This window comes from Phascolarctos cinereus, unplaced genomic scaffold, assembly GCF_003287225.1.
Source record: "Phascolarctos cinereus isolate Bilbo 61053 unplaced genomic scaffold, phaCin_HiC Scaffold_5;HRSCAF=322, whole genome shotgun sequence".
Classification (NCBI taxonomy): Eukaryota; Metazoa; Chordata; class Mammalia; order Diprotodontia; family Phascolarctidae; genus Phascolarctos; species Phascolarctos cinereus.
Window position 1 is genome coordinate 246,263,176 of NW_027555958.1, and position 26,305 is coordinate 246,289,480.

General features: G+C 38.4%; 1 protein-coding gene across 1 annotated transcript in view; it reads right to left on the reverse strand.

Moving 5' to 3' along the window:
• The window catches only part of LOC110199373 (antigen WC1.1-like), a 68,100-nt gene that overhangs the window by 2,736 nt on the left and 39,059 nt on the right, over positions 1–26,305 (reverse strand). The window contains exons 4-9 of the mRNA XM_020974170.2: positions 8,505–8,819; positions 5,976–6,284; positions 5,559–5,873; positions 2,678–2,749; positions 2,280–2,594; positions 1,339–1,652 (exon numbers count right to left, since the gene is read on the reverse strand). Coding sequence (XP_020829829.2) covers positions 1,339–1,652; positions 2,280–2,594; positions 2,678–2,749; positions 5,559–5,873; positions 5,976–6,284; positions 8,505–8,819 — 1,640 coding nt within the window. The remainder of the gene's footprint in view (positions 1–1,338; positions 1,653–2,279; positions 2,595–2,677; positions 2,750–5,558; positions 5,874–5,975; positions 6,285–8,504; positions 8,820–26,305) is intronic.

Below are 26,305 nucleotides of genomic sequence, written 5' to 3' on the forward strand. Positions count from 1 at the left end.
CAGAGAGGTTGTAAAGTATGAGGACTGAGAACAGTCGATTAGATTTGATGATTAAGAGATGGCTGATTAATTTTGGAAAGAGCTGTTTCAATTAAATGAAGAAGCTTCAAGTCAGATTGCAGAGTTAAGATGAGAGTTACACAGAAGGAAGTGGAAGCATCTATAATAGATAGTCTTCACAGGGATTTTAGCCACCACAGAGAGGGAAATATAAGATGATAGTTAACAGGAATGGATGGATTAGTGAGAGTTTTTGCGAAGATTGAGGAGGCACGTATGTTTGTATCTGGTAGGGGAGTAGTTAGTAGATTAAAAATTGCCTCTTTATGTGAGACAGAGGTGAAGGAAGAGATAGTGACAGAAAAGTATCTGGCGATATTATATGTGTAGGGAAGAACAGGGAGCTCTTGATGAATGACTTCAACTATTTCAGTGAAATATGAGACCAGAATGAGAAGGAAGGGAACAGGAGGTTTAAGAAGGGATGAAAAAGTTTGGAAAAGGCACTATGAAGAGTGGGCTAGTGAATTGATTAGGGAGGCATAAAAGATTCACTTGCTACAGTTAAGATTATGTAACATATTTGCGGTGAATTCAATCAGCACAGTTTCATGATTTTCTCCGGTTTCATTCAGGTTTCCCTGAGTAGGAGCAAAGGCAGTGGATGGTGAGAATAAACTAGGATTGAGTCTTGGAAGGGAAGTTTGGAGATAGCATAAGAGGGAGGAGGCAAGAGACTCAATAGAAGAGGATAGAATAGAAATGAACCGATTCACCAAGGAATCAAGATGGGGAAAAGAGAGAGTTTAGTCAGTGTAGGAATGATGACCTTGGAAACAACTGAGAAGTGGAGGTCATGGTGGAAATGAAAAATAGAGTTAGGGGTTGCAAGGCAGAGGAAGAGGTGTAATGACCATCAGTTATGATTAGATAAAGGAATTTCAGAGTTCTCAAACACGTAAGTGGAACACCTGTAGGTGATAGCAAGATCAAGAGTATGATCATCTTTTTGTGTCTCTAAGTTGGGTGAAGGTCTTTGGAAATGTTAAGAACTGGGAGGCTACAGTGTTTACAGGAATATTTAATCTCCTGCTATGTGTACAGGAATTGAGGAGGAGAGAAAGACTGACTCACAACTTGTTCACATCAAGGTTTTAGTTAAGTAAAATAAAAAATCTGAGGTCTTCGTCACGTAACTCCTACTAACCAAGATCTCTTTCATTGTTTATTTGTATGAATTAAAATAAATTTGGGTCTAGATATTGTCCATAGATTGAATTCACTTGGATTAAAAACTCCATTAAAAAGGAGTCAAACGTAAGAGACAGATGTAGTTACCTTCACATGTGATAAAGGCTTCGTCTCCCGGTGGCAAGAATTCTGGTGCCAAGATTGAGATGGACAATGCCAGAGGAAGGATTCTTGACCTTGGCAGTTGATTTTGTCTATCCACCGGGGCTGCAAACTTTTTTGGGGGCTAGACAATGTTTCAATATGCCCCTTAGCACCACAACTCAGGTGTCTGCAAATCACTGATACAGTATCGTAGTCCATGGGGTTGGAACAAACACTACCCCATGTTCCATTGTAGAAAACCTCTAGCCACCCAGAGCACTTATGGTCCTCACTCACCAGCCTAAGATCCAGGAATTCTGTAAATGGAAAAGAAGGTATGGCACAATCAGAAGGGACATTTGTTCCCATATTCTCTGGATTTCTGCCCTCTTGAAATTGTACTAGGTTCTCTGGCTCTGCTGTGGGTCACCACTGGATAGCACAGACCCCAGACCTTCTTTCTCCAGAATTCCTTCCTCTATATTTCTGAGCATTTTTTTCTATCTTGTCTCCCCCAATGAAAAAGACAGGAATGCCTTTACTGTGATTTCACTACTCAGTTTCATAGTTGTGTATCTGTGAACCACCAATAGTAAAGCAAATCAGCAGATATATATTATATACCTGTTACATGAATAGCACTCTACTAGGAAATGAAGTATAAAGAAAACATGTACACACACACACACACACACACACACACACACACACACATATCTTCATAAGTGTGCAGACCCACCTATACAAATGTAGGAGATAAATAAAATCATCCTTCAGGTAAGAGGCCTTGCTCTGAAATTGCACTCTAGGAAGGGCTCTGCTTAGGGCAGGAAGTCCTCCACCTCCCTGTCTGAATCAGCTCCTTCTCCCTCAGGTCCCTAAGCCCCACCTCCTAAGTGCTCACATAAGTCCCTCACTGTTAGTGGGATGTGTGTGGCCCAGACCTGAGCAGAGGACTCCTGCATCCTCTTTGTGCCTGCAGTCATGCCGACCCCAATGGAGGGAAGGGCACTCTCCTAGGTGGGATTCATTTCCAGAGCAGCTAAGCTCATCTAGCCAGATAGGCCCTGATGCTTGTCCGAAGTGAGCAGAGTCCATGGCTTTGAGGGCCACTCCACAGCCCAGCTGCCTGCACACCACTTGGGCATCACTCAGGTCCCAAGAATCATCACAGATAGTCCCCCAGGTACCATTGTAGTAGACTTCAACTCTTCCAGAGCAGGGACCTCTTCCATTCAACAGTCGAAGCTGTCCATTTTCTACAGGGAGAAATTCAGATTAATTGCCCATTTTAGCCTGGAATGAGAAAGGTTTCCTCATATTGTCCAACTTTCTTTCTTACCTGAAAATAGGACAGGTACCTTTTCCTGGTCAGACTGTGAATTATTGAATGTGAGGGACTGTGTCTGGTTTCCTGCAAAAAGCACACAGCTCAGATCCAGGGCTGGAAGTTTTGAGCCAGGAGGGGATAAGTAAGGTAAATATGTACTTTGAGGAAAGGCACTGGATGAGAGAAAGAGAGGGTCCGCAAATTGGAGAGAGACAGGTTGTGAAGGAGAGACAAAGGGATTTTCCAGTCTAAGAAGGCATGTTTTGGCTCTACTTGGTCAAACAGAATTGCTCTCATTGACAGTTCTGTTGTTCCACTTCCACAGCTCCAGCCATACCCTCCAGATACAAAGTGCCCTAAAAAGAATGTGACCTTCTATCAGGAAGAGCTTCTGAGAGAAAGGTTGCAGCACTTCTAGCTGATCATTCTTCCTCAGGCTTTGCTCCCCCTCTGCTAGGTCTAGCACCTATGAACTCTATAGGGTAGCTTCTCACTACCATATGTCTGCCACCAGTCTATGTCTAATATCTAAAGAAAGAGTTTTTTAATAGGAGTCCATGCACATGGTTATAATCTATTGATAGAAATTGCTTAAGGAGGGGGAAATTTAAGGAGGGAGAAAATTTTAAACTAAAAAATTTAAAATAAGTGTTTAAAATTATCTTTACACATAATTAGGAAAAATAAAATATTGTTCTTTTAAAAATAAGAAAATATATTGATAAGTATGTTTCAATATAATTGGTCTCTTAATTGTGTGACAAGGGCCTCACCTGTACCAGGGGCCTATGTGTTGAGAGGCCTGTGCATGGTGAGACCTCATGTGTAGAAAGAGCTGTCCCTCTCACATGTAGGGATGTCATTGTGTGGCTCAAAGAGAGGAAGAATAGATATCTCTAGCCAGGAATCCTTGCTCTAGAGGGACAGACATTTCTCCCTGCATAGCTAGATATGAATTCTTCTTCCCTTAGCTCAATAGAGAAAAGGTTGAGGTTTTCAAATAATAGTCACCTATTTAATGCTAGTAGATTGAGCTTCCTCACTAACCAAGGAAAAAGAAAACGCAAAAGCGAAAATTCTTCACTTTTACACATCACTAGAAAGGACTTCCCAAGATGATGCTAGTGTAGCACAAGCAAAAGGGGCATCCTCTAATTCTAACCTGTTTCTATACTTCTCACCTGCTCGGCAGGACTTTCCTACTGAGGGGATTAGAATAGCAAGTGGTAGTGGGAATTGAGTGAACCACACTGACTCCATCTTGTGATTCAGTTCTGGAGCTAGCTCAGTTCTCTTTCTATTCACTTATGGGTCTAGTGCAATTTCTATCTTGTGAGAAAACTTTATTCAGTTGTGAGAATTGGGAGAAAACATTATTGCATCTTTTGAACCTAATCCTCTACGGCTGGGAACTGGACCACCTCTACCTGATGCTTAACTAAGGACCTAGGTTGTGCTGACTAGAAACCCAGTCAGATCCAAAAACTGATGCAATGAATTTTCTCACAAGCAATCCACATGTTTTATCTGAAAACTGGCCCAGTACTATTCAATCAGTTATTGTTCCCATGTTCTTGATTGAATACAGAAAATTTGGGTGCTGGGGAGCACCTCTTTTTCTGATTTCAGGGAATTGCTCCTATTTGTTTTCCCCTTCCCAGCTCGGAAAGCCCCTAATCTTTCCTCCAATTGGAAATCAGACAACCTAATTTTGTATCCTTGTTAATTGTTTTCTTCTAATTAATTGTTCTTCTTTAACTGTTTTTAATGCATAAAAAGCTGTCTCCCCTGTATTCTTAGTGCTAAAGCTGAGAAAGGCCATTGACCCTGATCTGTTAAGTAATTGCATGTATTGCTTAATAAACTGATAAGCTTGAGAACTTGAACCTTTGTTTCCTCAGTCATTTCATCACCTCACTGTCTATTCCCTCAAGTTTTCTCCTTTGTCTCTGGTTGACCTGCACGGATTCAACAGATACTCTCTTTTCCTTACAGAATCCTGCTCCTGTCACTGCTGACCTGACATTTTGCTCTGGACCTTGACCTATTTGTATGTCTGAGGAGAAGGTTTTACCAAATTCACCTTTTACTCCCTCTAACAAATATACAGAGAAGATAAAATTGTGCAATCTTTGGCTCAAGGGTCTATTTACATAAGAATCTCTTCATTAGTGGAAATTGATTTCATGAGATGAAGTTAGTGAGAGCTGGAGAGAAGACAGATGCTGGTCTTCTGGCTAAGGATCTCTCTTTCTTCCTGACCAGGAGCTGTCTTTTCTCCAGCTTTCCCCAATTTCCACTAGTGAGGAGATTTTTGCAAACGGTCCTATAAGACCAGCATTGCAATTTTCAAGGAACAAAGTAAAGTGCTGGAATTGTATTCTAAGGTGTCTGTAATGCGGTGCACCCAACATCAAATAGTATCTCAGTGTCTATGATCTTCTCTAATCTATTCTGTCCTTGCAGAATCATGCTCTGGGGAAACACCCTTCATATTTCATTAGAAGCATTCATTAGACAGTTCCTAGTCCTTCCTCTTTAAGTTTGTTCATTCATGGTCCTTTCTACCAATGTCCAGAGACAGTACATCTCTGTTCACTATTAGTACTACACACTGGCATATGTCTACACTTTCCCCTAAAGTAGTTGATGGATCATAATGCATCTTCCCTACCTGGGAATTTCCAATGAAAAGTCATGAATGAATGATGGCATATATAAAATAAATATGTACACATGTCATGGCTCTCCATTGGATACTGAAAAAGGTTATATAACTGTTGATGGGTGTAGACACTTCTATCCTTTTCTTTCCTGCGTGTATCATTGCTTTCACTGGCCCACCATCTAGAGATATGCTCTGAGTCCAGATTAGAGATTTCCCTTCACTAACCTGAGCAGACCACAGAGGCAACTTTTCCTTTGGAACATGGAGAAGTCCCCAAGATAGTCACAGAACAATTCCATAAATGAGACTCAGTGCCTGTGCAATAAAATGTATCCCTTATGATCGGGATACTTCCTTTGCCAAAGTGTATATCTTCTGGAGGCTTCATGGCAACACCACAGTTGAGCTGATGGCAGAGAACGTTGGCATCTGCCAGGTCCCAGTGGGAGTCACAGAGAGTTCTCCAGGCCCCAAAAACTTGGATCTCCACTCTTCCTTCACATTGGGAGCTTCCATTCATCAGACGAAAGTCTGTGTACCCTGGGGAGAAGGAGACTGGGCTTTAGAAAAGTGATTGTGACCTTCTAATTTCAGTATCAAGTACAACGTGGGAGCAGCATAAAAGCATCGTGAAAGTTTTACTTGAACAAATGACTCCAACATCCATGCCGTGATTGCATTTCCCCTGTGGAAGTGGTACTGTGGGGCATAATGACAGAAGCGGTTCACTTCCATTACATTGGAATTCTTTATCCCAGATGTATCCATTTCCTCTTCCAAAGTGAGCACTTTTCATGATGGAGACTGCAGTCCCACACTGTAACTCAGCACAAATTACTTTGGCAGTAGAAAAAGTAAAATTCCAATCACAGACCGTGCCCTGTTTTGTTCCAGAATTGACTTCAACCCTCCCAATACAGGGCCCATTCCCCGCAACCAGCTGGACAAATCCTGGAAAGACAAAAAAGACCTCCAGTGAGTGGCTCTGAAAACCAAGATTTCCCTGATGCAGAAAGAGATACTTTAATTATGTGAGACTCTGTCTTGTATGTTCCCAACAGAGAAGAAGCATAGGAACTTTACTTAACTGAGCACATGATAATTAATACCTTGAAAGCATGTTGACTATGATGGAACCTCAAATAAAACTGAAGGTGCTTAATTCCTCATACTTTTTGGGAAAGCACGTCTGACATATGTAGGGAAATGCAATCCTTCTACTGCTTTAGGCAGGGGAGAGGAATATGGAAACAACAGAGGGGATGGATGCCTCTCACTGAGGGAGGAGAATTAGACTCATATGATATCTCACCATTAGAGAAGTAACCATCTCCTCTGCCCCAAGGACCTGGTTATTCTAAATAGATTTTCTCTTCTTTTTAATTTTCTTGGGCTTTGTTCATCTTTTTTCTTCCTTTTTTTCAGATAAGGGAAGCTTGGAATAGCCTATATTTTAGTTGCCTTGAGGTCTTTATAAAGGGCTTATGAGATATCCAAGGTTGTTTCTATAATTCTGTATTCCACATTTCAAGTACAGTTTCCATATTTTCAAAGGTTAACTTTCTGCTACTTCTGGATTGTTTGAGAACTAGGACTCAGGGGCTAAAGCATAAGAACATTTAACACGTATGCTCCTTTAGCACTATGATAAGACATTAAGGTCCACCACCACAGTAGGAAATCAAGGAGGAAGAAAAGAAAATAACTAGTTTGTTTAAAATATAACTGCTAGTACAAGGAAGTTCAAAGCACATATATAGATCTATGAATTGTGGGGCCGGTCAGTATTATTCTGGCAGATACACACACACACACACACACACACACACGCAGAGTGAGACAGAGAGACAGATCCAGAGAGAGACAGACAGAGAGACAGAGACAAAGAGAGTTATGATTTGATATTCCTATTTTGTACAAACCATTCTCCTCAATCTATGAGTCTGAAACAAGCCCCCAATACTTTGACACTTGACTGCAGCATCTTTTACATTTGCTACAGAGATGTTTGTGCATATGATGATAAACATAAGCTTTCTGGATGTGGCTATGGACTATGGTTAGGACAGAGTAGAAGTTCTTGGTTGCCAGGAAAACATCTTTAGAGGACATCAGAAAAACTTCTATATTTTTAATAATCAGAAAATAATATAATTAGAGGAGGAGCTCCAAGATAAATCTTTCTGGGCTACACTAAGTGAATGTTATTGATGCAAGTTAGTTGTATTAGGCTCCTTTACCCAGAGGAAGAGTATTAGCAACATGGAGATATAACTAACTAGTGGAAATATTCAATATCAGTGAATGAAGCACTAACTACAGACGATCCCTCCCAACTTCTGCAGTTAGCCTTATCACTGCTCCTCACAATTGGTATACTCTCATTTGTGAGGTTTGTTTGCTTCAGAATGGAGACTCTATCTCCCTTTGTCTACCTTTATGCCTTAGTATAAAACTATACACCTGAAGAGGTAGAAGTAGAGTCAAGATGACAGAATAACAGGAATTAGCACACAGAGTTCCCCTCAAGAAACTCCTTCAAGCAGATATAAAAATGTACAAGACCAAATTCTGATAGTGAAAATCTAAGAAAACAGTGAGAATGAGATACTTTCTTTCAGCTTGGATCAGGAGATTGAGACAGAGAAATCACCAGATACCAGTTTGGCCAGGAATTTGTAGTGCATGGAGAGCTCCAGAAAAGGCAGAGCCTATCTGTCCCAAATACTCTATTAAAGCAGATCAAAAATGTTCCAAATCCCCTATGTACTCTCTCCCCAGTACAAGCCTGGAGAGAGCTCTGGGGAACAGAAGAGATATTGTAGTTCTGGGAGTCATAGGACCTGTGTTCAAAAATTTCCCAGGAAATTATAATTGATAATCCTGTTAGTTAATCTTGTTATACTTGTTGATCTGTGTGACCTTGTGACAGCCAGATAATCTCACTGGACTTCTATTTCCTCCTCTCTAAAGTAAAGACATTTAGATGAAGACTATCAATTTTACATGCAGTTCTAAATTCTATGACCCCAGAATTAGATTACAGCTTCCCCTGGTACCAGAGGTCAGATCTGTGGAAGCTCCATTTATATATAAACTCTAGTTCCATGTCCTCCATCTCAATATCTGTTCTCAGAGCTCCCAGCCCCATCTTATGTCCTTCACACTCACCTGAGCATATCACAGCAGCATCCTCCTCATGCTTACAGTCGTTCTGCCCCCAAGGCCTTGCAGGGCAATCCCACAGAGAGGACTCCCTCCCTCTGCACTGTACATCATCCAGCCAAATGGTCCCATTTCCTGGGCCAAATGCAGCCCCTCCCAGGGGAGCCACAGCAGAGCCACAGCCCAACTGCTGACAAACCACATTGGCATCTGCTAGGTCCCATAAGTCATCACATACTGTCCCCCAAGAGCCATTGTGCCAGATCTCCACTCGTCCAGAGCATGGGGTCTGTCCTTGCCTGAGTCGGAGTTTCTCTGTGTCTATAAAGGAAGCAGAATCCCCTGTTACACTCCCAACTTCGAAGTGAGGAACCTCTGAGAGCCCCAGGTATAGAAAGGGAGGAATTGAGATACCTATGCAGGGCCTGGAGGTCAGACAGTCAGTTTCCTTCTTGTATATACATGTTCATACAAAGCAGTTTTCATGTGGTCTCCCTCATTAGACTTTGAGCTCTTCAAAGGCAAGGACTGCTTTCTTTCCTTTCTTCATATTACCAGGGCTTAGTACAATGCCTGGTACATACTAGTTGCTTTTAAAATAATTATTAACTTTGTACGAACAAGCTATACACAAGATGAATTGGTCCCCTTTGGAAAGGCAGAGAAAAGTTGGTGGAGGAAAGGCAAGGACTCAACCAACCTCTCCCAAATTCCCCTCCAAATAATTTTAAAATAATGCCTGAAAATAAATTCTGGAGCAGCAAAATTAACAAAAGCACAAGGTAGCACAATATTCTAGCCCAAGACATCTTAAAAGTTTGTCAGGATAGTTCTGTCTCAAGGGCAAGAGGAGAATGTAGTCCAATGCGTGCCACATTTGACAAGGGAGCAGTGAGGGTCCAAGCCCTTGCACAAGGCATTAAGTAGCAGGCCACACCCAGCACTAGCCAGTAGCAGGCCTTGGGGGCAACTGAATTTTTGGCGGTGTCTTCTGGAGCTTCTCAGCCCAAAGATGATAAGAGGGTCAGAAGGAGATTACAAGGGACACTTTGTTGGAACAGGATACAGAACCCTGCTGCATTGCCCATACTTAGTTCCAGGTCACAGTCCTAGGGCAAGGAGGAGCATTTGCACATTAGAGATCTCAGCCACAGGGAACCAGGACACTTGTCAGAGTTCCAAGGCAGAAAACAGTAATTGTAGTTACTCTCAGACCCATGTACAGGCCAAGAGATCAGTGATGTTTTGGACAGTTTCACCTCCACCATAAGAGCAGAAACTAACTTTAACACAGAATTAAGAATCAAGAAATGGGCTGGAAATTGAGCAAGCATCTATAAAAAAGAAGCAGATAGCAGAGTGCATTAACAACCAGAATTCTACAATATGTTATTTACACAAAACACATGGAAGCAAAGAGTCACATGCAGAGTAAAGGTAAGAGGCTGGAGCAGAATCTGTCATGTTTCAGCTGAAGTAAAACAAAAAAAGCAGAGGTAACAATCATGATCTTAGACAAAGCAAAAGCAAAAATAGATAAGCAAGGAAATTACATCTCGTTCAAAGGTACCATAGACAATGAAGTCATATCATTACTAAGCATATGTGTACCAAATGTGTATAGCATCCAAATTCTTAAAGGAAAAGTTAAATGAGTTACAGGAAGAAATAGACAATAAAACTATACTAGTGAGAGACCTCAACTTTCCCCTCTAAGAATTAGATAAATCTAACTAAGAAATAAGCAAGTGAGAAGTTAAGGAGTTGAATAGGATGTTACTAGCTAGACATGATAGCCCTTTTTCTCAACAGTACATGGCACCTACACAAAATCTGACCATGTATTAAGGCATAAAACCTCACAACCAAATGCAAAAAGAAGAAATAATAAATGCATCCTCTTTAAATCATAATGCAATAAAAATCATATTCAATAAAGGTACATGGAAACATAGATTGAAAATTAATTGGAAACTAAATAATCTAATTCTAAAGCATGAGTGAGTCAAATAAAAAATCACAGAAACCATAAATAATTTCATTAAAGAAAATGACAATTAGACAATATACCAAAATTTAAGGGATACAGCCAAAGCAGTATTTAGGGGAAATTTTGTATCTCTATATCTCTTTACATCAATTCTCTGTATCTCTTTACATCAACAAAATAGAGAAAGAATAAACTGATGAAGTGGACATGAAACAAAAAATGGAAAGAAAACAAATTAAAATCCACAATTAAACACTAAAGTGGACATCATGAAAATCAAAGGAGAGATGAATAAAATTGAAGTTAAGAAAACCATTCAATGAATAAATTTAGGAGCTGGTTTTACAGGAGAGAAAGCAATAAAATAGATCAACCATTGGTTCATTTGATTTAAAAAAGGAAAGAAGAAAACCAAATTGCCAATATCAAAAATGAAAAAGCTGAATTCTCCATCAATGAAGAGAAAATTAAAGCATGTATTAGGAGCTATATTGCTCAATTATATGCCAATAAATAAGACAATCTAAATTAAATAGATGAATATTTACAAAAATATAAATTCCCCAGATTAACAGAAGAGGAAGTAGAATACTTAAATAATCCTATTTTAGAAAAAGAAATTGAACAAACCATCAATGAGTTCCTTTTAAAAAATTTTTTACAGGATCAGATGGATTTTGCAAGTGAATTCTACCAAATAATAATTAATTCCAATGCTGTATAAACTATTTGGGGAAAAAGGGGAAAAAAGGACTTCTACCAAATTCCTTTTGTGACACAAATATGGCACGGATACATAAATCATGAAGAGTGAAAACAGAGAAAGAAAACTAAAGATCAATTTCTCTAGTGAATATTGATGAAAAATTTTTAAATAAAATAGTAGCAAGGAGATGACGGCAATATATCATAAAGATTTTCATATACTATGAGCACATTGGATTTATACCAGGAATGCAAGGCTTGTTCGATATTAGGGAAAACATCAGTAAAACTGAATGTATAAATAACAGAATAAATAAAAATCATGTGATTATCTCAATAGATGCAGAAAATGATTTTGACAAAATACAAAACTCATTCCTATTAAAAACTCTGGAAAGCATAGGAATAAATAGAGCTTTCCTTAAAATGATAAGTAGTATTTCTCTAAAACCAACAGCAAGTATTATCTGTAATGAGAATAAGTTAGAAGCCTACCCAATGAGATCAGGAATGAAACAAGGATGCCCACATTGAGTATGATATCATTCAATAATATGTTAGAAATGCTATCTGTAGCAATAAGCAAAGAAAAAGAAATTGAAGGAATTAGAAGAGGCAATGGGGAAATACAACTATCATTCTTTGCAGATGATATGATGATATACTTGGAGAATCCCAGAGAATCAACTAATAAATACTAGTTGAAATAATTAACAACTTTAACGAAGTTGCAGGATATAAAATAAATGCACATAAATCATCAGTATTTCCATATATTAACAACAAAGTTCAGCAGCAAAAAATAGAAAGAGAAATTCCATTTAAAATGATTGTGGATAATATAAAATACTTAGGAGTCTACTTGCCAAGACAAACCTAAGAACTATATGAACACAATTACAAAACACATTTCACATGAAGTAAGTCAGATTTAAACAATTGGAAAAATACTAATTGCTCATGGATAGGATGGATCAATATAATAAAATGACAATTCTACCTAAACTAATTTACTTATTCAGTATCATACCAATCAAACTACCAAAAATATTTTTAGAACTAGAAAAAGTGACAAAATTCTTCTGGAAGAACAAAAGGTGAAGAATATCAAGAGAATTAATGTTTTAAAAAAATGTGAAGGAAGGTGGCCTAGCCATACCAGATCTTAAACTAAATTACAAAGTAGTAATCATCAAAAGAATCTGGTACTGGCTAAGAAATAGAGTGGTGGATCAATGGAATAAATTAAGTACACAGTACACAGTAGTCAGTGACCAAAGTAATCTTGTGTTTGTTAAACAGCAAGATCCAGACTTTTGAAACAAGAAATCATTATTCAACAAAAAACTACTGGGAAAACTGAAAAGGCAGTTTGGCAGAAACTAGGTATAGATCAACACATGACACTATATAGCAAGATAAGGCCAAAAGGGATATATTATTTAGACGTGAAGGGTGAAACCATAAGCAAATCAGGGGAGCATGGAATAGTTTACCTGTCATATCTGCGGTGAAGGGAAGAATTCGTAATGGATAAATTTAATTATATTACATTTAAAAAATTTTTGTACAAAAAAGCCAGTGCATCTTTATTAGAATAAAGACAAAAAAACTTATAGCAAGATTTTCTGATAAAGTTTCTTAACTATATAGAGAACTGAGTCAAATTTATAAGAATCTCCAACTCATAAATGGTCAAAGGATATGAACAGGTAGTTTTCATATGAAGAAAGCAAAGCTATCTATAGTCATATGAAGAAGTGCTCTAAATCACTATTGATCAGAGAAATGCAAATTAAAACAACTCTGAGGAACCACCTCGCACCTAGCAGATTGGTTAATATGACAGAAAAGGAAAATGATAGATGTTGGAGGGAATGTGAGAAATTTGGGGCACTGATGCACTGTTGGTGGAATTGTGAGCTGATCCTACCATTCTGGAGAGCAATTTGGAACTATACCCAAAGGGCTTTAAAACTGTGCATACACTTTGATCCAGCAATGCCACTAATAGATCTGTGTCTAAAAGAAATCAAAGGAAAAAGAAAAAGGACCTGTTTATACAAAAATATTTATAGCAGGTCTTTTTATGGTGGCAAAGAACTGGAAATGGGGAATGGCTGAATAAGTTGTGGTATATGATAGTTAGCAAATACTATTGTGCTGCAAGAAATAATAAGCAAGATTCTTTCAGAAAAACTTGGAAAGACTTAAATAAACTGATGCAAAATGAAGTGAGCAGAAACAGAAAAATGCTATATACAGTAACAGTAATATTGTATGATGAGCAACTGTGAATGACTTACCTATTCCCAGCAATATAAAGATCTAAGATAATTCTGAAGTATCGATGATAAAAAATAAAAGCTATCTACCTCCAGAGAGAGAACAGATGGAATCTGAATGCATAGCAAAACATGCTATTATTTTACTTTCTTTATTTTTCATGGAGTTCTCTTTCTGTGTTTCTTTTACAACAATGATTAAAATGGAAATATGTTCTGCATAACTGCATATGTATAGCCATTGTCAAATTGCTTGCCTTCCCAATGATGGGAGAGGAAAGACAGGGTGGGAGAGAATTTGGAACTCAAAATTATAAAAAATGAAATTTTTTAAAAATTACATGTAATTCAGAAGAATAAAATATTAATTTAAAAAAGATAAATTGAAGATAATCAACAGAGGAACAGCAATAGCATTAAGGGGATGGGTAATAAGAGGTTTCTGTGTGTTTAGCTGGTACCTAAATGAAGCCAAGGAAGGCAAGAGATAGAAATGAGAAGGGAGAAAATTACAGGCATTGAGGGAACCAGTGAAAATGCACAGCCAGAAGATAGAGTCATGTACAAAGAACATCAGAGATTGATGTCACTGGATTGAAAAGTATGCAGAAGGAAGGAAGTATTAGAAAGCTAAAAGGTATGAGGAGGTTGGGATACAAAAAGCTTTGAATCTGAAAGAACTTGATATTTGATCTTAGAGGTAATATGGAGTCAATGAAAGTATTTTTTAGGGTGGGCCAGACAAAGTCAGACTTCTATTTAGGAAGATAAATGTAACAGCTGAGTGGACAGTGGACTGAAATGGAGACTTGAGACACACGACCAACCAGAAGGCTCCTCCAATCATCCAGAATGATGTGGTAGCAGTGTCAGAGAGAAGAAGAGGGTATGGATGAGAGATGTTACAAAAGTAGCATCAACAGGACTTGGAAAGTGATTGCACATGGTGGGACAAAAGAGTATGAAGAGTTGAGGATGACACTTAGGGCAATGTGACCATGGGAGGATGGTGGTGCCCTCCACAGTAATAGGAAGTTGCAAAGATAGGAAGGATTAAGGAGAAATGATAAATTCAATTTTGGACATATTAAATTTAAGTTGTCTACAGGACATGTAGTTCAAGATGTCCAAAAGGGAATCGGAGATGTGAGACTGGAAGTCAGGACAAAGGATAGTCTTGAATAGATGGATCTGAGAATCATCTGCACGAAGATGATAATTTCACCCAGTGGAGCTGAGGAGATCATCAAGTGAGATAGTATAGACAGTGAAGAGAAGAGAGCCCAGAATATACCATCGGTGAACATCAATGATTAGTGGAGGTGGCCTGAGGAGACTGAGGAGGAGATGTCAGACAGGTAGCAGGAGAACCAGGAGATAGCAGTGTCATGAAATCCTAGAGACAAGAAAATATCAAGGAGAAGATGGTGATGGACAGTGTCAATGACTACAGAGAAGTTGTAAAGTATGAGAAATGAGAAAAGTTTATTAGATTTGGCAGTTAAAAGATTGTTAATTACTTTGGAGACAGCTGCTTTAGTTGAATGATGAAGTTGGAAATCACACTGCAAAGTAAAGATTAAAATGAGATGAAAGATACCTAGAGGAAATAGCCTTCACAAGGATTGTAGCCACCATAGCTCTGGACTGGAGGGAATTTCATCAGGTGGATGAGCTTCCCTGGAAACCTTCTTTGAAAGGTATCATTTGGACCGTCAGAAACTAGATGGACCAAGGACCTTGGAAATGGTTTTATCAACTGTACTTTTAATATTAATCAAACATACCAAAATTCAGGCTATTGTTACTCTTGCTGCAAGACAACTTATTACAATAACTTTCAAATTGGTCTATGTGCCTCTAGTCTTTTCCCTTCAATCCATCCTCTAGACAGCTGCCATGCTGACCTTGACACTACCCAGCTCAAAATCTCAATTGCCCCCCCCTTTTGGCTTCTACAATAAAACACAAACCTCTCTGTTTGACATTTAAAGGCCTTTCCAATCTAGTTCCAATTTACCTTCCTAGAATGATTTCAAATTATTCTTCCTCATTCAGTCTGTGCTGTAATCACACTAGACTATTTGCAGTTTCCCATAATTGATATTCTGTCTCCTATCTGCTTCCTTTTGCAGTTTGTCCCCCACACTGGGAATGGTCTTCTTATCTACTAATGTCCCTTGGAATTCCCATAGCCTTCACATCTTACCTCAAATTATATCATCTAAACCTCCTGATTTCCTGATCATCCTAAGTCCTGGAACTCTTCCTCCTCTAAAAACAGTTATTTTGGGTCTTCCATGTATACATTTTGCCTTTACTTGTCAGTGTGCATGTTTGCCTTCCACTCCTAATATCTTTATATCTCCAGCATTTCCCTGGCCCATAGCAGGTGCTTAACAGATGTTTTAATCCAAAAGATTCTTACTGGGAATTCAACCCTGTCTTTCTTCCTGAATACATTTAATGCCTGCTTTGTATGTCCCAAAGGTAAAATACTATGTGTATCCTTCCTCTCAGTGGGATGGGGATGGAGCAGGAGGGAGCCAAGACAGAGAGTGGGAGAGGGTCAGGAAATATTAAGCATTTCAGAGCAGGAAAACTCCTTGGAGAAAATTCCTCCAAGCCCCTGTTTTGTGACAGTAGAGAATAATGAGGTTGAAAGTGGTAAAGTAACTTTCTGAAATTCACATCGCTAGTGGAAGAACCAAGGTCTCCTGACTACAAACAGTCTTGTTTCCGCTATAGCTAAGAGTTGATTTTATGGAAGCAATAGAGGCATGTAAGTTGCTCAATTTCTTCCCTTGGGAAGGTTAGCACAAATGAAAGCAGTGAATGCATTCTTACAGAGCACCTACTATGCATATGGCTTAACATTGCTGGGAATACAGAAAAGTATGTGAAATTCTAAGCATTCACAGGAAACTTATAATCAATCACTTTGGGAATATAAATTATGGGGTAATTAGAAGAGTTTATGGACTCCTGAGCCACTGGCCAGATCCCAGATACATTCCTCTCTGTTCATAATAGTAATTCTGGGGTGACATGAGGTGACATTACTTATTCTCAGATTCATCATCTATAGAATGGGGATGTCATTGAGCAGTCCCTTAGATGCTGGGAGGACTATTTTCAGATAGAGTTCAAAACTACCTCTGGAGCAAAATATTTGCAAAACACTTTGGTTAAGGGAGGGGTGTGAGCCCTTGTAGTTAAACTGACTGGTACAGGTCTTAAAAGCACAAGTCCTAGATTGGGGCTCAGAACTAGGCAGCAGGTACAGAGTCATGTAGATCCTGTACTAGCTGATATCAGTATTTCTCCTCTCCCAGACAGAGAGGCCATACAAAATCTTAGGTCATTTCACAAAATAACAATGACCTCCCAGCTATTCAGCCCAGCCCAGGCCTGCACAATCTCAACAAAGGCTATCTGTTGCCTAATGGGTTGAGTGACTAGGTCAGAACATCTCTCTGCTTGCTTCATGTATGAAGCCTTCCTTCTATATACTCAAACATTGAATTTGACACATGGCAATGATTTTAAATTTCCTTCAGTCATTTAAAAGGATGGCATGGCACTGAGATGATATACCAGAACTGTCCAAAGGCAGCAGGTCCATAAGGCCTGGGTCTTGGGTCATGGGTCTTCTGTCAGCTCCTTCACCATCTGCCATATTAGAAGTCATATGAAAGCTCATACCATTCCTGGGACAGTAGCGGACCTTATAATCCAATTCTGGGACCAAATGCCATCTCTCTTGATGAATAATCCCCCTCTAAGACTAATTTAGAAGGCTCCCCAAAAGAGAAGAAAGGCTATTTGGACATTGTAATTTCCTTGCATTCCCCAAAATAGATGGCAAATATTGTATTATGACTTTCTGACTGATAATTTGTCCCCAAGTCCACCAGACCGGTCTAGCTCAGTTAAACTTCTAATAGTGCAGACCCTGTGGAAGAAGGAAAGAGAAATCTTACCAGAGTTGGTCACTAGAAAACTGAAGAAAAGGAGAACTAGCATCTGGGCAGTAGGAAGTCTCTCTAAGGCCATCCTGACATCCCCAGTCCTGTTGAAGTCTCTAACTCAATAACTCCTCTTGAGACACCCCAGAGCACTGAATGAGGGATGTACAGTAATAGGAGAGTATATAGATTCAGTTCCTGACCACACCACCTGTGCTGGGAGCCAATAGAAACTCCCTTTACCATTTCAGACAGTATCAGAGACTTGATCTGCCACAGTCTGAAATTCAAAAACCAATTAAATTCTCACCCTTACATATCTCCTTATATGAGAGAAGAGGTCTTTGTGACGAAAATTCTGTCTCTGAGGATTGGAATGAAATGTGCATCTCAGAAGTGGGTGAAGAATCTACATCTGTGTAACTCTAACTCCTATGTAGGGTCCATCTCACTTTCATAATCAACAAAACAGGAATCCAGTCACAATCAGTGATGTCACTCGCTGCATGGGTCAGATCCAGGGACATCTTTGATACAATTGGGTTTATTTGACCATATATTAAGTGCACCACTTCTCATTAGATACAACCAAGGCAACATTTGAAAAAGAAAAAAAAAGGTAATTTCACTACATAATTGAGACCAATAAAAAGACATGATTTGGGGATTAGAGAAAATCAGTAACCTCAGTTAGGACTAGGAGTGAAGAATGTAGACTTTTGAGGGATGCAGACAAAAGGACCCTAGACAAACAGCAAATTGGATTCAAGGACTTCATACAGGGATCTCAGTGAAACTATGATTCAATGGCACCAACATGAATTAATTGCTAAATATGTGCAAGGCCCTACGCTGGGTTTGCTCCTGAGCTGGACATCACTGTCCTCTGGACTATGTCTTACTGAGCCTTATGTGACTTGCTACCTTACATAAATCCTCACATCTTTTACTGCTTTTGCTCTCAAGAAGTCTGACTTAAGAGTACAGCTAAGAAGATAACTTTCTGTGAGGGTATGGGCAACATTATCCAGGACATAGCCAACTTAGGTCCTTGGGTAGTGGTGGGAAGGCAGAAAACAAGCACATATAAGTCTGTGCTGTGTAAACATTGAGACTTGATGATTATCTAATGAAGTGAATTACTGGTAAGCGCATGAATGTGTGTGTGTGTGTGTGTGTGCATGTGTGTGTGTGTGTGTGTGTGTGTGTGTGTGTGTGTGTGTATAAAAAGGTCATTAGCTATTGCACTTCCTATTCTGCCATCTCAGTTTCTTATGGGCACTAGCATAGGTTATTCTCTAGGCCGGAACTTCTTCTCTCACATTTCTCTTTCTTGAATTCCTGCTCTTCCTTCCAGACCCACCTCAGGTGCCTCTTCCATGAAACTTTCCCTCATTTCAAAATTTTTCTATCATCTTGTCTAGACTCCTCTTTTGTATCTATTGTTGTGACTCTACTTACCATCCCCGTGACTTCTTACACCAAAATACCCCTCCTTGGTCACCACTCCTACACATATGTTTCTCTTTTCTTAGTCAAAATGGAACTCTTTTATTTTTCACATTTGTATCTCCTGTGACTAGTAAATGTCTGGTACATGTAAGGTGATTAATCAATATCCATTCATTCATTCATTTATTCATCCATCCTACAGTATAATGTAGTGGAGAGAGCAGTGGCATACCTGGGGTTCAGTGTATACTAGATGTGTGACCATGGGCAATATTTCTGAATCTCAGGTTAGTTATTTATACATAACCCCTGTCCCAAAGCTTGGGACTCTTTCCTTATTGGTAGAGACAAAGGTTCTGCCCTACATGAGAGGTAAGACAGAGTTGGGGGAAACAGGAGAGCTCCAGCCTCCTTCAATCTCTTTGGAACTCTTCAAGCTTCAAGTCATTTTGGGCATTTTTGGTTTCCAGCTTCAAGGGGCAAGATGGAAGAGGTCAATCACACTTGAGGTTACTGAAGTAAAATACTCTAGAAAGACATAAGAAGAGCTGGCAGTCTCCACCATGTCCCTGTCCTCAGCTTGCTGCAGTAGAATCTTCATGGAGTTTCTCCTTGGGTGAGATGTAGAACTCTCTTGGTTGAGTTGAGTTAATCTCTTTGCCAATGGGAAAGCTCTTTCACTTTGTATACACTCTATATTCTCCTATGCATACCTTCTCTAATTTCTGTTTTGCTACAGATTTGGATAAATGTGTTTCTTTGCAGTGTGCTATGTATATGCATTGTGGAACTGGTATTTGGTGTGAAAGGGATCAAGCTTTGGATGTAAAACTTGAGATCCTCCTCTGCCCTCCCCAATAATAATGACATAGTAATCAGAAGTTAGATTGAATCTGATCATATCCACTAAACAAATAATATTTTTCTTTAACATTTTTATTTAAAGTTTTTAGTTCCACATTCTGCCTCTCCCTCCCTCTCTCCTTTTCTCCCTCCCTGAAACAGCAAGCAAAGAGATATAGGTTATATATGTGCAATTATGTAAAACATTTCCATATTAGTCATTTTGTACAAGAAGACTCAAATAAAAGAAAAAACAAAGAAGAGAAAGAAAGTGAAAAATAGCACGCTTCATCGTGCATTCAATTAATATCAGTTATTTCTCTGGAGGCAGATAGTATGCTTCATCATTAGTCCTTTGGGATTGTCTGGGATCAACGTATTGCTGAGAATACCTAAGTAATTCACAGTACTTCATCCAAACAATTTTGCTGTTACTGTGTACTGCATTATCCTGGTTCTGTTCACTTCACTGTGCATCAGTTCATGTAAGTCTTCCCAGGTTTTTCTGAATTCATCCTGCTTGTCATTTCTTTTAGCACAATAATATTCCATTACAATCATATACCACAGCTTATTTAGCCATTCCCTAATTGATAGGCATCCTTTCAATTTCCAATTCTTAGCCACCACAAAAAGAGCTGCTATAAATGTTTTTATACAAATAGGTCCTTTCTCTGTCTTTTGGATGTCTTTGCAATATAGACCTAGCAGTGGTATTTCTGGATCAAAGGGTATGCACAGTTTTATAGCTCTTTGGGCCTAGTTCCAAATTTCTCTCCAGAATGGTTGGATCAGTTCACAATTCTACCAGCAGTGCATTGGTGTCCCAGTTTTCCCACATCCCCTCCAACATCCAACATTTTCCGTTTTTGTCATGTTATCCACTTTAATAGGTGTGAGTTTTTTTAATTTGCATTTCTCTTATTAATAGTGATTTTTTTATATGACTATAGATAGCTTTGTTTTCTTTGTCTGAAAATTTCCTGTTCATATCCTTTGACCATTTATCAATTGGGAAATGACTTGTATTTTTATAAATTTGACTCAGTTCCCTATATCTCTGAGAAATGAGCCCTTTATCAGAGATACTTGTTGCAAAAAAAAAAAATCTTTCCTAGTTTTCTGCTTTCATTATAATTTTGGTTGCGTTGGTTTTGTTTGTGCAAAAACTTTTTAATTTTACATAATCAAAATTTTCTACTTTACATTTTGTAATGCTCTCTGTATCTTCTTTGGTCCCAAATTCTTCCCTTATCCATAAATATAACAGGTAAACTACTCCATGCTCTCTTAATTTGCTTATGGTATCATCCTTTATGTATAAATCGTGTACCCATTTGGAGCTTAACTTGGTATAGAGTGGGAGATGTTGGTGTATATCTAGTTTCTGCCATACTTTTTTCCAGTTCTCCCAGTAGTTTTTGTCAAATAATAAGTTTTTGTTCCAAAAGCTTAGATCTTTGGCTTTTATCATATACTAGATTACTGTGGTCATTTACTGTAATGTAATTTGTGTCTAATCTATTCCATTGAACTACCGCTCTATTTCTAAGCCAGTACCAAATGGTTTTGATAATTACCACTTTATGATACAGTTTGAGATATGGTATGGCTAGATCACCTTCTTTTGCATTTTTTTGATTGATTCCCTTGATATCCTTGAACTTTTGTTCTTCCAGATGAATTATGTTATTATTTTTCTAGCTCTATAAAATAAATTTTAACAGTTTGCTTAGTATGGCACTGAATAAATAGATTAATTTAGGTAGAATTGTCATTTTTATTATATTGGCTCAGCCTACCTATGAGCAATTGACATTTTTCCAATTGTCTAGGTCTAACTTTATTTGTGTGAAAAGTGTTTTATAGTTGTGTTCATATAGTCCCTGGGTTTGTCTTGGCAAGTAGACTCCCAAGTATTTTATATTATCTACAGTTATTTTAAGTGGAATTTTTCTTTCTATCTCTTACCACTGGACTTTGTTGGTAATATATTGAAATGCTTATGATTTGTGTGGCTCTTTTGTAAAGCTGTTAATTATTTCAAGTAGTTTTTTTAATTATTCTTTACGATTTTCTAAGCATAACATCATATTATCTGTAAAGAGTGATAGTTTGGCTCCTTGTTGCTTATTCTAATTCCTTAAATTTCTTTTTCTTCTTTTACGGCTATAGTTCAGACTTCTAGTACAATATTAAATAATAGAGGTGGTAATGGGCATCCTTACATCACCCCTGATTGTATTTGGAAGGCTTCCAGCTTATCCCCATTACAGATAATGTTTGCTGATGGATGAAAGGTGGAGGAAGGAAAGGCTATGTGAAGTGTTAATGTCACAGAAATATTAAAAAATTAGGTCACAGACTGAGAAATAACATTGAATCTATGAAATTGAATCAATGATATTGCTAGTAATATTGAATCATATGTAATGCTGTAATAATGTGTTTATGTATATAAAATGAATATGAGGGAAAGAGGGTATTAGCAGTTTCAGAGGATCAGGAAAAGCATTAAAGATCAATCAGTTAACAAATATTAATTAAGTACATACTGTGTGCCAGGCACTATGTTAGGTGCTAAGTATACAAATACAAGAATGAAACAATTCCTACTCCTAACAGGAGCAATTATATTGCATCCCAGACACAGCTCATTTGCTCAGAAAAAGTCTAGTCATGTATGAGCTGGAAATGACAAATAAGGGATTTTATTACATTCTGGAGGTTAAAAAGCAGTTTATTAAACCCTGGAATTTATTGAGTAGGAAGAATGATGTGGTCAGAAGTAATCCTAGAGGAGGGAGCCTTAGAGGAAGGGAAACTATATAAAAGAAAGCTAGTTAAGTGAGTGGAGGACAGATTTCAGAGGGCTTCAAATGCCTGGCAATCAGAAGTGACTGAAATTGTTTTACATGATCAGACCTTAATAAGATTATCTTGGGCAGAAGGTAGGTTAGAGAAGAGAGACTTGAATTGATGTTTAATATTAAGTTCACAATGAATCATTTTTAAATGTAAAAATCATTTTTCTTTTAAATTATGATGGTGGTACCATTAAGGGTAATGTTGATGTCCAAGCTATAACCATCTGACTGAGTTACAAAGAAATGAGCTATGGAAAGTGGGGAGACTGATGACTCAGGAATTTGGGATATTTGAAAAGACAGTAACTTATCCATTGAAGTTCTCAAGCATGAGAGAAGGGTTAGAGGAGAAAAAGTCTGTGAACTGAGTACTAAACTGGGAACGGGGGGTAAATTGCCTGCAAGCCAGAGAATTATACCAAGCCTCTTGACTCATGTTGTTAGAAGAAGATTAAGGGGAAAAAGTGAAAAAACATTTATTATCTGCCTACAATATGCCAGGTACTATGCTAATTACTTTACAAATACTATCTGTAGACCCTCACAATAACCCTGTGAGTTAGGTGTTATTAAGAAACCCATTTTTGGGGGGCAGCTAGGTGATGCAGTGAATAGAACACCAGCCCTGGAGTCAGGAGGACTTGAGTTCAAATTCAGTCTCAGACACTTGACACTTACTATCTGTGTGACTCTGAGCAAGTCAATTAACTCCAATTGTCTCACAAAAAGAGAATTTCATTTTACAGTTGAGGAAATTGAGGCAGACAGATTAAGTGATTTGCCCTGGGTCCCATAGCTAGTAAGCATTTAAGGCTAAATTTGAACTCAGGTCCTCCTAACTCTATGCCCAGTCTTCTATCTACTGTGCCACCTACCTGCCTCTCATTATTATTATTCATCATTACATTATTAATCTCATTATATAAATGAGGAAATAGATTCAGAAATATTAAGAGACTTTACCACAGTCACCCAGCTAGTACATGATAGAGTCTTGATTTAAACTCAGGCACAAAGACTCAGGATTATCTAGCATTAAGGTTAACTATCTAAGACTGGATAGAGAATGTATTGACAACAGTACCACACAAGTGGTTGACAATATAAATCCAAAAAACACAAAATTTCAACCCCCCACCACTTCCAGTACCAGAGACAGATTTGTCTCTCAGATCAGCAGGTAGAGGAATCTTTAACGTTACTCAAGCTCTTGAAGCATCCTCAGATGTATAAGATGCAAACACTGGCAGGTGGAAACCCACAAGACTTTGGCTCTAACCCTAATTAGCCAGGACAGCAGGAGGATGTTTATATGGTGATAATCCCTTTGGTGGTTGGTGTTTGTGATTAAATCCACACTTACCAATTACGTGTGTGACTTGCAGGTGTGTAACTGGTGAAGGTTATCACAGAAAGCTCAAAGCCTGTGGAAGTGTGATATTTTCTGCTCTATTTGCTTAGCAGCTGGGTCCCAGATCAGGAAAGGAAGGAGGATTTACCAGCTACTCCAATGCTCCACTTCTGGGGTTGTCACCTCTCTGTGCTGATCTGGGAAATCAGTAAATAAAAGTATCCGAGTGGTGTGAATCATCTCATTTACAGAAATCTGATTTCTTTTCATTAAAATCTCCTCTATGGGCTGACACTTCTCACCTCTCCTGTCCTAATTCAGTAGGCTACTTAGTATCTGGCTCATGTAAACTCTGGGGAAACCTACCTTTTAACATTTTTTCCAACATAAAACAGGGAAGAGCAGTAGCTCTAGGGCCCACCCCTATTTCAGGTTGCCTAGTAATAAAAATTTCTTACATGCATTTAGTGCTTTACACTTCTAAAGCGCTTCAGATATATTATTTCATTAGACCTTAATTTAATTATTTCTTTCAATTTAGTCTTGTTAATCTATTTTACCAACACAAAACCAAAGAGAGAAAGTAACTTGCTCTCTCTGTCTTCTGTCTCTGTCTCTCTCTCTGTGTCTCTCTCCTTCCTTCCTTCCTTCCTTCTTTCCTTCCTTCCTTCCTTCTTTCCTTCTTTCCTTCCTTCCTTCCTTCCTTCATTCCTTCCTTCCTTCCCTTCCCTTCCTCCCACCCTCCCCTCCCTTCTGTCTCTTACAAGCATACACACAGAGTAAGTGGTTAATTACTACAATTCATCTTCTGACTTGTCATTGCCTAATGATCTAAATTTACTCATACCATTTTGTAGTTGCTCGTAACACATAATTTCAAGATCAATATCACTATTCACTGGAGAATCAATTGCTCAATATGGATCAGTTTTCATGTGTGCAGAATTGTTCTTGGTACTGTGGAATTCAGAAGCTAGATAAGACACAGGTCCAGTCCTCAAAAGTCTTGTTAGAAAGACGTGATCATCTCATAGGAAAAATAGTTAAAAATAAGATATTGTGTAATTATCTGCTGAGTTGTGTAGTAAAAATTAAAATGTTATTGTACATTAAAGAGGAGAAATGGGACAATAAGGTGTAGAAGTACACACTGGTCGGCTCTCCCAGAGTCAGGCCCAGCCGATCTGCCTACTCAAAGTTCTAAGATTCCTCAGGGGTTTTCAGGCATCTCTTATCTGATGCCATAGGATTGAGCCTACACTGGCTATGTCCTTCCCGTCTACCCCGTCCTTCCAGAAAAACTAATGTAATATTTATTTTAAATGAAAACTATTTGTCCTATGAATTAGCAGCACATCAAGAATTTGTTAAAAAGAAAAATTATCATTGGTAATTTTCAGAAACAGAATCACAACTGATTTCTTCTCCAGCCTTAATAAACAATAGTTTTAATGAACCATTGGCCACTAATGAGGACAGAAGCTATTAATAAAATATCATATTTGAATGAGCACAAAAGAATCAGCACCATTTTCTGACTTATTCGTAACTGGAATATATCTATCAGAGAGAAAATATTGGCAGGATACAATAGCTTTAAGTCCTTTTTGCCCAGCAGAAGTCTTTAGCTGGAATCATAACTTGTATACAATCATAAATAAATTATGTTGTTGTTTTTTTCACCATAATCTCAACAATATGCACATTGGAGAGACTGACCTATGGGAAAATTATCATGTCCTTGTAATCACAGGGGGCATAACAAATAGAGAAAAGAAAGAGTAGAGGAGGGAAATGGATTCCACTTCCCACAGACTCGTTCCCAATGTCTTCTCCAAATTAGACATCTTCCCAATTCTCATCTGTTTTTCTTTCTTCGGACATCTTTCTTTTTCCCTCCCCAGGTTAATATCAGGTAAAAAGAAAGCCCTGAAGATAGCAGAGTTGTACATAAGTACAAATTGCCAACCCACTTGCATGATAGAGACAGAAATAGAGGGAAATAAACACAGAGATGGAGCTAGAGATACATACATATTTATGATATATTAACATGTATATATATAATAAAGATATACAAACACATGGTGCAGCTAAGTGATGCTACATGCATAGAGTGCTGGGCCTGGAGTCAGGAAGACTCATCTTCCTGAGTTCAAATCCAGCCTCAGACACTTACTAGCTGTGTGATCCTGGGCAAGTCACTTAACCCTATTTGTTTCAGTTTCCTCATCTGTAAAATGAGCTAGAGAAGAAAATAACAAACCACTCCCGTATTTTGCCAGGAAAATCCTAAATGCGGTTGTGGAGAATTGGACATGACTGAAAAATGACTGAATAACAATG